The sequence below is a fragment of the Sinocyclocheilus rhinocerous genome, unplaced genomic scaffold, assembly GCF_001515625.1.
Source record: "Sinocyclocheilus rhinocerous isolate Xijiao unplaced genomic scaffold, SAMN03320098_v1.1 scaffold818, whole genome shotgun sequence".
Taxonomy (NCBI): Eukaryota; Metazoa; Chordata; class Actinopteri; order Cypriniformes; family Cyprinidae; genus Sinocyclocheilus; species Sinocyclocheilus rhinocerous.
In genome coordinates this window covers 90091-104799 of record NW_015664989.1, presented here as the reverse complement: position 1 = coordinate 104799, position 14709 = coordinate 90091, and the positions used below count along the sequence as shown (strand labels likewise).

The following is a 14709-nucleotide window of genomic DNA, read 5'->3' as shown; positions in this document are numbered from 1 at the left end:
GTGCCTCAGGGCTCAGTTCTTGGACCACTTCTCTTCTCTGTCTACATGGCATCACTAGGCTCTGTCATTCAGAAACATGGCTTTTCAGATCACTGCTATGCTGATGACACTCAACTCTACCTCTCATCCTGCATCTCAACTTGTCTAACAGACATTTCTTGCTGGATTAAGGACCATCACCTTAAACTTGTGGTTCCAGCAAACCCATCGTTTCATCACAATTACACCATCCAGTTAGGCACATCAACCATAACACCTTCAAAAACAGCCAGAAACCTTGTTGTGAGTTGGGATTGCATTCTGTGATTCAATTTCTGTAGCTTTGGTTTTGAATGTGAAAAGATTCTTGTGGGGGAAAGGGGGGGAAACCTCTTCTCTTTGGTCTCGTTTCAGGTATAAGCATCGAGGTGCTGGAGAAAGATGATCTGGTCATCTGAAGGACAAGAAGGCCAGCAAAACCAGTGGAGCCAGGGGACTTCCAGAAGAAAAAGGACTTCAAGAAGGCCAGCATGGCCAGTGGAGCCAGGGGACTTCCACAAGAGAAGGGGTCACTACTATTCTGTAATAAAAGTTATTCTTCATCAAGATCTTCGACGTCTTCACTTTTTCTTACAAAACATTTACAATTAATCCAGAACATGGCAGCAAAATTAATTTTTTAATGAGCCGAAAAGAACGCACGTCACACCTCTGTTTATCAATTTGCACTGGCTACCAATAGCTGCTCGCATAAAATTCAAATCATTGATGTTTGCCTACAAAACCACAACTGGCTCTGCACGCCTTTACCTAAATTCATTACTTAAGACTTCAATGCACACATGTGGACAAAGGACGTCCACACCACACTGAGAGAATGGATACAATGCAAGTGACAAAATGAAAACACAAAAAAACACTTGCTACATGTACTACGTTAAGCTAACTGAGACTTGTTATAGCACTTGCATATCATTGCTCTTTTGTTGATTTTGATTGCTTCCATTGTCCTCATTTGTAAGTCGCTTTGGATAAAAGCGTCTGCTAAATGACTAAATGTAATGGAATGAAATAATAAAACAATACGAAACAAAACTCTGACTGCTCATCTTGGTGTTTGTTGTTTTCCTGCAGGCAAAGTTCTCATATTGTTTGCAGCTAATACAAATATTTAAAAAAACTCTTCTCTGCATGTTTCTGAAGGAAGAGGTGTTGAATGTTTTGTTTACCCATAGGTGTAGCTCTCCGGAAGCGGGTATGGGATATGTGTACGAGGCATCAGCACAAATGTCCGGAACAGATGAATGACACTGCAGCAGGCCAAGAAGAGGAAAGACCCTAGCAGAGAGACTCCATCCTCATACAGCAACTGAAAGAGATAGATGTGACCATCATGATTCAAGATTTCACCAGCAATCTTATCTTTCTCTCCAGTGTGAGGTGTTTTATTTGCCTCTTACCTTGATGATGAGGAAAACTGCAGAGGAAGAATCAAAGGCTCCATTATACAGAGTGATTATAGTGGAGCGGTGCGTGCCAAAGAGATTCGCCACCTAAAGACAGCAGATGAGATTTCTGCTTGATCATACACAAAACATCCTATAAGAGGACATTTCATAGTTAAAGGGTTCATATAATGGAAAACAAGAAAAAAGGACTATTTCTTGCTCTTTCGAAATAAAAGAGATTTATGTTCTGTGTGGAGATATGCTTTACAAAGATGTTGGTCTGTATTGGACACAACAGCAACACCACTTGCCTTCATAATCACTTCACATAAGAAAAGGGTAGCCAAACATAACAAACGTACTTTACATATAAAAGTTTTCTAAAACATGACATTTCATTCTAAAGGTCAGAAACAGACTGTGTTGGGGGTAATGCATTAGAAGTCATGCAAGTTCCATTTGCAACAAAAATATCTGAGTCTTTTGTTATGTTTAGGGTCCCATATAATTATGATCTGATTATTTCCCTTTCAGATTCTTGATGAACAGACATGTGACTGTTATCCATTGTACTGTAAACTCAACAAATTACAGAAACGAACATGTAAACAAGTCCAAAATTCATAGCCTTCAATCATGTTTCTCAGACACCCCAAACATAAACATACCATTCTTCATGGTGGATGTTTGATGAAACTTCTCAAGAAATTCTCTTTATAATCAATTCTCAGATCACCTCATTTTTACACGTTTTTGAATTCTTAAAAAAAAGCCTTGAAGTCTTTCAGCCCACAAACATGGCTCATTAATGACAGAAGCACAAGCTCTACACTCCAGCACAATGGTGACCCACAAAACTAACAGAGCTCTCTTGTGCAAAAACACATTAATACAGTTAAGATTCATATTTACTCTCCTTATCAGTAAATGACTTTGCATAACTTTTTTTTCTATGAGCATTCACTAATATTTTAGTGAAATTAACTTGTTTTGTTTGGTAAATCTGACAGTTATGTTTTACAGTATATTACTGTTTTTTTCCTTGAATTAATGGTAATCTACTGGCAGCTCGGTTGCCAGCATGTTACTGTTTTTCTACAGTTTGTTTCCGTAAATTAATTACTGTTTATTACTGTAAAATTACGTTTTTTGGGGGGTAATTTTACATATTTAACCCTTTAAACCCCACAGCACAATCCTCCGTTTTAAATGAACACATAATGTGTCCACAGAGTGTTAAAGTAACACTGAATCAGTGATGAAGTTAATGAGATGATTTTGTGATTAATTAAGTGCTTATTGATCATTAGTGATGAACACCTGCTGTTAACAAGCAGAATCACTGAATGAAAGAGAAACACAAGAACTACAACTGACTTCAGCCACAAATCAACTTATGAAATAAAAGACATTAAATCTCTCAAGATCTGATTAAACAACTCCTAAAAACAGCATTACCAGCTTCACACTACTAACCGGATTGACTTTATTTCTGTCAGACGTCTACAGAAGATCTTATTGAGAGTTATAGAGGTTTAGATGTTTTTGTTTGTTTGTTTTTTCTCTACCATGGTGATCAGCGTTTACTTTATTTGGGTTCTTGAACCTTGACTTTTTAACATTAACTTTTCTTTGGCTGCTGTAACAATGTGTTTTTGAAAAATGTTTATGGCAAAAAAGAATCAAAAAAGAAATCTGGTATTTTTGTTTATGAATTGATCATATTAATCATGCTCTTACACCTGATTTACTGATTTTATCCATTGTCTCTTCTCTTACTGAATATTGATACTACAGCAAAAGAACAAGCAGGGCTGAGCCATCAATTATGAAAGACCGCTAAAACACATCACTCATTAAATTAAAAAAAAACCTTGTTGTTATTTAGACACACATCAAGTATCAGCATATGAATCTCAACAATGGTAGCAATCCACAAAATAAATAAACAGATCAATTCTAAACATCACAAAACATGCTACCAAAACTCAACACAAAAACAAAAGCAAAAATAAAAGCGCATAGTAAGAATTCAAGAAAATAAGTGGACAATTCAGTGCCGTAACTTATTCATGCCGCAATGCATGCTGGGAGTCATGGATGAGTTTTGTACTGTGCTGGTACCCAGCATGCATTGCAGCATGAAGCGTTTGATTGTCACCATTGTTGAGATACATATGCTGATTCTTGATGTCTCTCTTTGAGTGTAAATTATATAGTAGTTCTAATATCTTTCTTATTTTCTGGTTGTCAACAGTGAGCAATCTCATGCTGTAAAACACTGGGACTTTTTTTATTTAAACAGCGCATAGTAAGAATTCAAGAAAATAAGTGGACAATTCAGTGCCGTAACTTATTCATGCCGCAATGCATGCTGGGAGTCATGGATGAGTTTTGTACTGTGCTGGTACCCAGCATGCATTGCAGCATGAAGCTTTTGATTGTCACCATTGTTGAGATACATATGCTGATTCTTGATGTCTCTCTTTGAGTGTAAATTATATAGTAGTTCTAAAATCTTTCTTATTTTCTGGTTGTCAACAGTGAGCAATCTCATGCTGTAAAACACTGGGACTTTTTTTTATTTAAACAACATTCATATAATTATATATGTCAATCTAGCAGATCATGACTATTTGAAATAAACAACATCACTTGACAATTCCGCCATAACAAATACATCTAAAAGGCGCTGTGGCTGAAGTCTGTTGTAGTTCTTGTGTTTGTCTTGTTTCTCTTTCCAACAGTGAATCTGCTCATTAACAGCAGGTGTTCATCAGTGTCTGAATTCACTCATTAGTTTTCATTCTCTCTGTCAGGTGGACTATACTCATGTAGGGAATAGTGAATGAGGGTGTAAGGTGTGATTTGAAACACAGTCTCTGAGGGTTGACTTTGAACGCCATTTATTCACGATATATAGCAGCAGGCCACTTTCTCGAAAATGACAAATATTACCCAGAATGCACTGTTTTAATGGAAAACGGCATGTTACTGTCAAAATTTGCCCTTTTTTTTACAGCAAAAAACAGTGTAGCATGTGAAGGTCAAATCAGAAAGCACCCTCATATCCTGAGAAAACCCAGTGAAAAGCTTTTTTGAAGCAGCTCATGCATTTGTTGCTACATATCACAACGGGTTTGAAGCCTCACTGCATAATGAAATATTCAGTACCTGTATGTTGGTCATCAAGAACAGAATTCCTCCCACAGCAATGAAGGACAGAGCAGGGAAGAGGAGGACGGAGTTCACTGCAGGAGTGAAAATCGGTTATGGCTATAAACAAACTGAAATGTATCAATATACCAAAGGTCAAATAAAGATTAAAAAACTCTATTTACCAGGACTTGAAAAGGCTATTAACAACATTCCTGCAGTGTAAACCGATCTGTAAAGTAAATCATAACATGAGAATATGAGTGGTTAAATAAATAGGTGACAGAGCCTACTTGATGTTTTCTCTGCCCTTCGGTCTCAAAACATATGGAAACATAAGGGATTGAGTTATCTATACTGATTTAGATTTATGAGCTGAGAGATAAAGTGTCCCCAAAAATATTTGGACACTTAAGCCACAAATAAAATACCTTTTAAAATTTTGGGGTCAGTAAGATTTTTTTTTAATACATTAACACTTTTATTCAGCAAGGATGCATTAAATTGCTCTTTCGAAATAAAAGAGACTTATGTGCTGTGTGGACATATGCTTTCAAAGAGGTTGGTCTGTATTGGACACAGCAGCAACACTGCTTGCCGTGATAATCACTTACAATTCAACATACATAAAATCACACATAATTCAAATATAAAATAGTTATTTTAAATTGCAATAATATTTCACAATAGTACTGCGTGACTTGAACTTGTGTCCAAATACATTTGGTGACAACTACATTCAATCATTTCTGCCTTATTGTGCGATCTCTATAGAGGCTGAAAACATCCAAATTCTCAGTGCACCACAGATCACTCAGTCCTGCCAAATTTCCCTCCTTCCCTCAGTCGCAATATCACCCCTCTGTTCTCACACAATCTCTCTACTTTTTCCCACAGCAGAAATGAAAGTCTATTTTAATACACTTCCCTCCTAATTGCTTTTGAGGCACAAACATATGGATAACAGGAGAGTGAACAGCCTTACAACGGCCTTTAACCATTACTACACTCAAAATATAGCAATTTTGTGAATATAGTCATAGTGTTTATAAAAAAAAACACTAAAAAGTCCTTAAAATAAAAGGATAGAAGGACACACATCCCTTGCAAAAAGTACAACAGCAATATGATGGCATCAGGTGGTAATACCCTAGTACTGCCTGATTACCATATTTGTTTACCATGGTATGCCGCAAGATATGCTGGAATACTTAGTATTCATAGTAGAATATCATAGTATTACCTTTTTTGTGTGGTTGTGATATTAGTATGCAGGACAGGCATCTTTAGCCAGACAAATACACATGCAAATCTGACTTACATTCCCAGTAGCCTGGCAACAGTGGTGCCAAAGTGGTCAAACAGGAAGCCATTTGGCAGCGTGAGGAAGTTGTTCATGAAGGATGCGATGGTGAAGATGAGTGAGAGCTGCTCATCCTGTCTACTGCAATCTAACACACAGCAAATGTTAAATGTACTACACAGTTTCCACAGCTAGACATGCATACACAATGCATATGTTTTGCATTTTCAACTGACCTTCAACAGCAGTTCCATTTATTGTGGCATTCACACATAGACTTCTGAAGTAGCCTTCAGTCTTGAGCACAAAAACCAACGATGCCCAGCCAAAAACAGCCCCCGCGAACCCCAAACATTCCACTAACCCAGATATCAGAGTAAACCAGGACCGTACCCTCAACCCGCCTCCCAGGCAGCCAAACATCTTGCCTCTTTCTCTCTGCTGCACTCCTCTGCCCTCTTTTCAAACAGTTTTGGAGTTTCTCCAGTGTCCTTGAAAAGAATTAAAAATGTAATTAGTTCAGCTTTATTAAGAAAACTTCAAAAATTTCAAATGAGTAACAGCAAGACACATGAATGCGGATGCACACTTACTTCTGAATCTTCAACTCCTTCAACAAAGTGTACAGACATCCACTTCTCCCTCCCTCTCACTTACTGTCTCTTTATATGAACCTCTGTGTTTCTTTTCCCTCCCATTTTTTACAAATCCCTCCTCTTATTTCCTTCTAGGACACTCTCAGCAGCAGATGTTTGTAATCATTCAATCCAGCACAGATCTCAATAACAGAGCTGTTTTTTTTTTTAAATAGTTGCTTGTTGAATTCTGCATCAAATATTTTGATATAACAAGTTCCCTACTGATCCTTATTAAATGTCAAAATAAAATTGTAAATAAATATAATTCTAAAACACATTTTTGTGTGTATAAATTGAAGCTGGTTCTGGGAATCGGTGGGCTGCTGTACAACCCCCTTTAACCCTTTTACAGTTTAACTGATTTTGAGAGGAACAAGTGAATGAACTACTGAGAGCACTGATAAGCTCTGAAATACTGGTTTGTGCCTCACTCTCTGACTCCTCAAACATACATTCCACATTAAAGCGTGAGATAGGCGGCTTTGAGCAAAAATGCCACAAAGCAGGATTGTCTGAATGGGCAACATTTTAGGGTTTTGTAGTCGACTGAGAAATGCACTGATCCACACCCAAATACAAGCTCGTGTCATTCAGCACAATGGATTGAAACCGCTGACCTTATGATTTGTTGGAGTTTCTGTTATTTTAGAACCTAAAATAAAAAGAACAGCAGAAGTTAAATGTGTGATTGGCACAAGACACACTATTTCTGTGCTTCCCTTTCAGTTGAGTGATGCAACAGTGTTTAGAATAAGATTATAATTGCACTTTCACAGTTCCTATCACAAGACCACTAAAAGATTTCCTCTTATGTGTGACTATCTACGTCAAACTCCTCAGAAATGTGAGTTCCATGAGCCAAGGAAGCCTTCAAATCTTGTTGATTTCAAATTACTTTATACCAAAGTTTAAATTTAATGAAAAGTGCATTTAGACATGTCTTCAGATAAACATTTTTGGGGAAAGGTCTATTTGAATTAAGTGTGCTTTTCAGTTGTATCATCCTGATATATTTTTGACTTTATGTCCCCCAAAAATGGCTAAATAAATTTTAATCCAGAAATTAAAAATGTACTCATTATAGATGCATTATACAAGTAATTGCATGTATAAATTGCATTTTGAATAAATAGATCTGGACAAAATGTGCCAAGTCATTGATCCTTTTATTCTAGGCAGAAAAAAAAAACAATTTATATTATTTTATTTTATTTATTTATTTACACTCTAGAAAATAAAGGTGCTTCACGATGCCATAGAAGAACCTTTTTTCTTTTTTTTTTGTCTAAATGGTTCGAACCTTTAACAACCGAAGAACCTTTCTGCTTCACAAAAGGTTATTTGTGGTGAATAAAGGTTCACTCAACAAAAAAAAAAGATACTTTAAACTAACTTAATTCAATTATGGACAGTGGTTCCACATAACAGATGTTATCTCTACTCAAATACATAATGCATGATATTAACTAAACTGAATTGAGTAAACTTAAAATACCATGTCCAAATAACTTGAATCAATCAAGTTCATCCTAACTAAAGTATTTGAGTAAAGAGTTACCTATGGCTATGATTTTATGAATACAGTTGTCTGATTGATTTTATAGTCTCAGGCATTCAGAAATCATGTAAAAGAAAATTAAGCAACCATGGTTAATTTTTGTAAGGGTTGTGATGTCCACATGTTTTTTGTTGAAGAAATTATAGAGGTTGTTATGTTTGGTCAATAGCCTATTAAACAAGGATTTGATTGCCCTGTAAGTGTAGCAGCAGCAATTACCAGGCCTTTGGCTCCCTTTGCAGGCATTTGTAATAACATGTAATGTACATAAATTGTTTATTTTGTATTACATTATGTATTTTAACAGTCTTATTCATTGAAACCATATAATTATCAATTAACCAATCATTATGTCCTCATTGTTTTTATATAATGCATTTTAAGTCATTTGAAAGGCTATTGTTGGCTTAGGTCTGTTTTTATAACCACAAAAAATTATCATCTTAATACTAGACTCCGGGTTCTACAGCCAAGTAACAAAACCATGGTTAATTTGCGGTTACCATGGCTACAAGAACCATGATTTTTGGTTTTATTCGTGTTAAAACCATGGCTAATTTTCGTAAGGGAACATGGAAACTCAGAGAGAATAGGCTATTAGATGCGTTGGTGGTGGTGAAATTATTACTGACATTAAGAGTGTATTCACACCAGGAAAGTCCGCTAGTTCACTTGCTTTCGTCCGGACCAAATACAATGTAGATTTTTTTTGTTTTTTTGTCACTGCCCTTTTTTGCAAGTGGACCAGAAATTCTAAACAAAACCACACGTGTGCTAAGATCATCCATTCATTGGACAGAAATTCTCAAACAGGGAAAAACAGGAAGTGCAAAAACAGGCTAATCATGGAGATCTTTCATAGTGCAATTTTTATTATTTTACTGATTTGGTGTTATCAGATACTAACGTAATATGAAGAAACTTATGAGCATCATATGAGACAATGTCATACGATGTTGTAATTAAGACTTGCCGAAAATAAAACCTATAAATACTTAAAGCATATCACAATGTTAGTTTAAACAGTTAACCTAGATAAATGTGCGCTATTAGGTGCATATCTACGATGTTATAATTACGACTTGCCAAAAATAAAATCTATAGATATAAAATAGGCTACTTAAAGCATATCACAATGTTAGTTTAAACATTTAACCTATATAAATGTATGCTAATAGGTGCATATCCAATCGTGCGGAGAGTGGAAGCGCGCGCTTCAGGACATTTTGCTCATAAAGGTAAGAACAATACATCGTTCGGAACTGTAAAGGGTCTATTATTATTTGTGTGCACTCACAATATCAAGAAAACATTGTGCTTTTGTAAAATAAAGAAAACAAATAGGATGCGCTTGCCGTCTCGGTCTTGAACAGGAGCGCTTCACAAAAATGCACCGAAACTCAGCGAATATTTTTCTTACAGACATGATGAATATATCTATAGAAAGCTTTAAATGGGGTAATTTTTGCGGCAAGCTTTAGCCTATTTAGCGCACTCACGTCATGTTGTTGTGTGCCATGGTCACGAAAACTCATCATTTGCATGTGTTTTTAAGCATTGTGGTTTAAAAACAAGTGATTTAAGCCATTGAAACACAAATAACAGCACTATATGCGCCTGTTTCTGAGCATGATTTCTGCAATTGGGTCGGATCGAGGTCGGGTCATATTCACACCTTAAACGAACCGTACCATAGTTCGTTTGGAAGCTGACCGAGACCATAAGGGTGTATTCACACCTGTTTTGTTTGGTTCGATTGAATCGAACTCAAGCTCGTTTCCCCGAACGTAAAGAGTTTTACGCGGTCAATCCGTTTTCCAGTTCTTGATACGGTTGTTTTCGCTTGCGAAACATTGTGCACAGGCTTGCAATTTGGCTTTTGGCTGTATTTGGGCGAAACAACAGTGCCAAAAGTGTAAGTGCTGAAAAATGGAAGTCAGAATACAGATCATATTTATTTTGCCTTAGCACGAAGTTGCAGTTTCACAATACATGAATTACACTTACAAAAAAAACAGTAAAAGGCTGCAAATCTTCTTTTCTTACACTTGAAACGTGATTTACACTTTTACAAATATTTTCTTGCGAATGCAAAATTAATTTACGCTTGCTATCTTATGTAAAATATGTACACTTTCACAAATCTTACCCTGCACATGCAAATCTTTTAGGCATCATTTTATCTCCATATATTTTGACCTACTTAATTGACATTGAAACTGAAAACATTTAGTTGAACCAAAAGCATAACTGTTTTAAGTCAGTTTAACACAATGCAACTGTGTTTGAACGAGAAATCTAATACAATGGTGTTAAATTAAAATGAATTGTTTAAATAAAGTGAACAGTATCGTAAAATCATTTTTCTTTTGAGTATTCTTCAGATTATAAAAAGGTAAGAAAGAGATTGTCCTTATAAGAACCTTTGACTGAATGGTCCTTTGTGGACCAAAAATGGTTCTTCTATGGCATCACTGTGAAGAACCTTTTAAGTACCTTTATTTTTAAGAGTGTACTTACTTATTTCCTTCCTTCCTTCCTTCCTTACTTACTTACTTACTTACTCACTTACTTACTTACTCTTATAATTTCCAGTAAACTTATAAACTGCAGATAACTGACAGATTTAAAGCATGGATGTTTGAAACCGCATAAATAAATTTCCTATGAAACAAACATTTAGGTGTTTGCTACAGTACATACAATCAGTGGAACAAATCACATGTGGTCACAGATGTGTCAAATTTGCTCATCAGCATTTTCATATTTGTTTATATGTCATCACTTGAGAACATCATAAGATGATGACACTTTTCCAAAAAGGGGAACCATTAGAATGAAACAGACTTTACCTAAATGTAACCTCAATGCCTGAAACTTCTCTTCTGAGTCCAAAGGACTGCTCTGACTGCAATGCTGAGAATGTTTTATTGACTCTTCTATGTCCAAACCTGTTTGTTTTATGACTAGACACTTTTCTAAACCTGTGCTCAGCTACAGTACTATAGCAGTACTATCTTCATTTTTTCTTGTAATGGAAAGACCAATCATAAGTGTAACAAAGAGACAGATAGGTCTTATGGCACATCTAAATCCATCCCCATTGTATTCTATGAATACTTTTAAATTATTTTCTCCCTCATCTTATATTCCTTTGCCACAGCTCCTGTACTGACCGTTTTAATTTGGCTTATGCCAATAACGCTTCATTGATACTAAATTACTGTACTGCTATAAAGCACATCTTGAATGATGACCAATCAAGACAGTGCAATCAGAAAAATATAGATAGCTACACACATGTACTTAAATGGTAATACCTTTTCAAGTTTTGTTTTGTTCGTTATTGGTTATATTACAAGCTGTTAAAATAGAAGGCAATGGGCTATTAACTTGAGCAAGTACTAAATAGGCAGACAGCAATGAATAACAAATGAAACAATACCAATTGCTAAACTGTTATAGGTCCATTTTCTCTTAACCCAAAACATTCTTACAGATAGACAGTACTTTCTATGATTCTGCATTAACGATTCAATTTCTCTTTCTCTTAATGCAGTATCACCATATCCAGATGTATGCCTATCATACGCTTGATATGCGTTTGTGTTAAAGGGAATTAATTAATGGCTCACCGGTCACGAATGTTTCCTGAGCAGCAGCTGAGTCCTCTGCGCCATTGCGGCGATCAAAGATGCTGAAAGGCGTAGGCGGAGTTTAGAGACCCCCCCCCAATTATGTAATATAAAAATTAAATAATTGATATTTTCTCATTTTATTTGTATTATCTTGTTATTTTAGTGGATAGAATTAGTACGTTTTGGGCTAAAGTACTTTCTATGATATTTGGTCCTCACTGCAGAACACAAGATCCAAGGGGCGTGGTTGCATCCAGATCCAACTCCTCCTACCTTACATATACCTAAACCTACCCGTCTCCACCCCCTGATCCCTAAACCCACCCATCTCCACCCCTTAACCTACCAATCTCTCCACCCCCACAGATCCACAGATGTAGATCCAACCACGCCCACTGGATCTTGTGTTCCGCAGTGAGGGGCTACTGGCCCATTCTCGCGAGCCGCGACTCATCATGATTCTTAACTTGTCGCGATAGGCTATATGAGAGGAATCTCTTATCAATATTTTCCCGCTTTAGCAAGTTAACTGAATAATGGAAATTCGTTGTATATTTTAATAAACCCGCGAATAAAAATGTGGTGGACTGAGTCACCGCTGGCTGAATTGGACAGGCGATATTCACATGAAGCGTTGGCCTCGAGTGTAGCGTGTGACGCAGTATTCAGTTGTGACTAAAACAGCATCAGTCCCCTATTAAGCATGTACGCAAGCCTTAAGATTCACCCTCAGCTTGTGACAGCTGAAATGGATCTTGTGAAATGTGCGATCGCATCGCCGATCACTCTTGAGAAACATAAATATGAAGTACCGGTAGTTCCTATGGCTCAGTGGTAGAGCATTGCGTTAGCAGCGCAAAAGATCGTGGGTTGAATTCCCAGGAAACACACATACTGGTCAAAAATGTATAGCCTGAATGCACTGTAAGTTGCTTTTAAAGCGTCTACTAAATGCAAAAATTATTAATTAAATTATTATTAATTATCAAGTAGGCTACGGAAGGACAAATATTTAACCTTTTTCAGACTACTGCAGCTTGAACTCACGCTGCCCGTTGGTTCGGCTTAGAGCCCTGCACGGGCGTCAAATTTAGGCCCTAGCCCGGCCCGTGTCCGACAGCTTATCAGAATTACCGGCCCGAGCCCGTCTTTTTTCCCCCTTCTCCCAAAACAGCTTATACTACTGTTTCAGCTATTGAAATGGTTCAGTTTTGTATGTAATGGCAAAGTGATTATATTTCGTTTAGTTTTTGTTTTTTAAAGTAAGGACCAAGCGGCCAGCGCCAGACATGAGCCTATTTGATCAATTTAGCCTTTCTTGCCTAAAATAAAATCTATAGATATAAAATATAAAACAGTTCAAGCATATAACAATGTTTAAACGTTACACCTAGATAAATGTGCGCTGTATCCAATAGTTTGTGCGGAGAGTGGAAGCTAAAGCGCTTTGCAGGACATGGTGGCGCCAGCGCAATCACTTGCATTTTATTCAGTGGATACGCCGTCATTTTTGCTCATAAAGGTAAGAGTAATACATCATTCGTAACTGTAAAGGGTCTACTTTTATTTGTGTGCACTCACAATATCAACAAAACGTTGTGCTTTTATAAAATAAAAAAGAAAACAAATATGATGTGCTTTCTGCCGTCTCGTCTTGAACAGGAGCACTTCACAAAAATGAACCGAAACTCAGCCAATACATGCCTCACAGACATGATAAATATAGGCTATCTATAGAAAGCTTTAAATTACTACCTAAAACAAATCGAAAACAAAAACTCTTTCATTATAATCATAATCCGTAAAGATGCACTTCTCTCTAAAGGTAGCCTTCTCAAATCATCACGACTTGACTAAAATAAAATCTGTAGATATAAAACAGTTCAAGCATATAACAATGTTTAAACGTTAAACCTAGATAAATGTGCGCTGTATCCAATAGTTTGTGCGGAGAGTGGAAGCTAAAGCGCTTTGCAGGACATGGTGGCGCCAGCGCAATCACTTGCATTTTATTCAGTGGATACGCCGTCATTTTTGCTCGTAAAGGTGAGACTCGAGTAATACATCATTCGTACTTTGTGTGGACTCGCAATATCAACAAAACGTTGTGCTTTTATAAAAAAAAAAAGAAAACAAATATGATGTGCTTTCTGCCGTCTCGTCTTGAACAGGAGCTCTTCACAAAAACGAACCGAAACTCAGCGAATACATGCCTCACAGGCATGGTAATATATGTCTATAGAAAGCTTTAAATTACTACTTAACGAAATAAAAAAATAAAAAACAAAAACTCTTTCATTATAATCATAATCCTTAAAAATGCCACTTCTCTCGAAAGGCGCGTCTAATGAGGAGATGGCGAGTCAGGATCGGCAACTTCATCCTTGCGACACCGACTCAGAAAACACTATTTATAAGTAAATAATTCAAATATCTCCTTACTGTTTCCCCCTGACACATTGGTGGCCCCCCCCCCCCCACGCATAAAAGTGAAACTCCGCCTATGAAAGGTTTACGAAATACACCCAGTTGCACGTTTAGCATATTACCTACAGCTTCATATAATTTACCTATTTCTGTAAGAAAACATTTGCAGAATATTGTTCTGTGCTTGAAAACTGCTGACTCTGGCTTCATCTTACGCTTATTTAATAATTTGATACACACTATAACAGAGCCTTTCAATAACATCACTTTGATTTTAAAATGATTGGGCTTGACGTAATTTTCTGCTTAACTCCGAAGAAAGCTTTCAATAATGTATAATGTTACATTTTCCTTTTGTACAAATATATTTGATTGATACAAATATATATTATTGTCTATGATGTTGACAAACTTCTAGTTTCCTATGTTAAGATGTTACACCAGCTTTCTAGTCTCGAGATTAGATTATTGAAATAAACGGTAATATTAATTTAACTAATTGTAATAATAATAATAATAATAATAATAATAGTTGTTGTTGTTTTTGTTGTTGTTGTTGTTA

At 36.4% G+C, this 14709-nt stretch overlaps 1 protein-coding gene across 4 annotated transcripts in view; it reads right to left on the bottom strand.

Moving 5' to 3' along the window:
- Positions 1-11781, bottom strand: part of slc43a3b (solute carrier family 43 member 3b) — a 17363-nt gene extending 5582 nt beyond the window's left edge. For 2 of the 4 annotated variants that reach the window (XM_016541441.1, XM_016541444.1), the window contains exons 1-8: positions 11718-11781; positions 6480-7176; positions 6123-6377; positions 5905-6034; positions 4769-4815; positions 4602-4678; positions 1440-1532; positions 1209-1348 (exon numbers count right to left, since the gene is read on the bottom strand). In XM_016541441.1, coding sequence (XP_016396927.1) covers positions 1209-1348; positions 1440-1532; positions 4602-4678; positions 4769-4815; positions 5905-6034; positions 6123-6309 — 674 coding nt within the window. In that variant the 5' untranslated portion in view covers positions 6310-6377; positions 6480-7176; positions 11718-11781. The remainder of the gene's footprint in view (positions 1-1208; positions 1349-1439; positions 1533-4601; positions 4679-4768; positions 4816-5904; positions 6035-6122; positions 6378-6479; positions 7177-11717) is intronic. The other 2 variants (XM_016541442.1, XM_016541443.1) reach the window with 2 other exon arrangements.
- Between the last annotated feature and the right edge of the window lie 2928 nt (positions 11782-14709).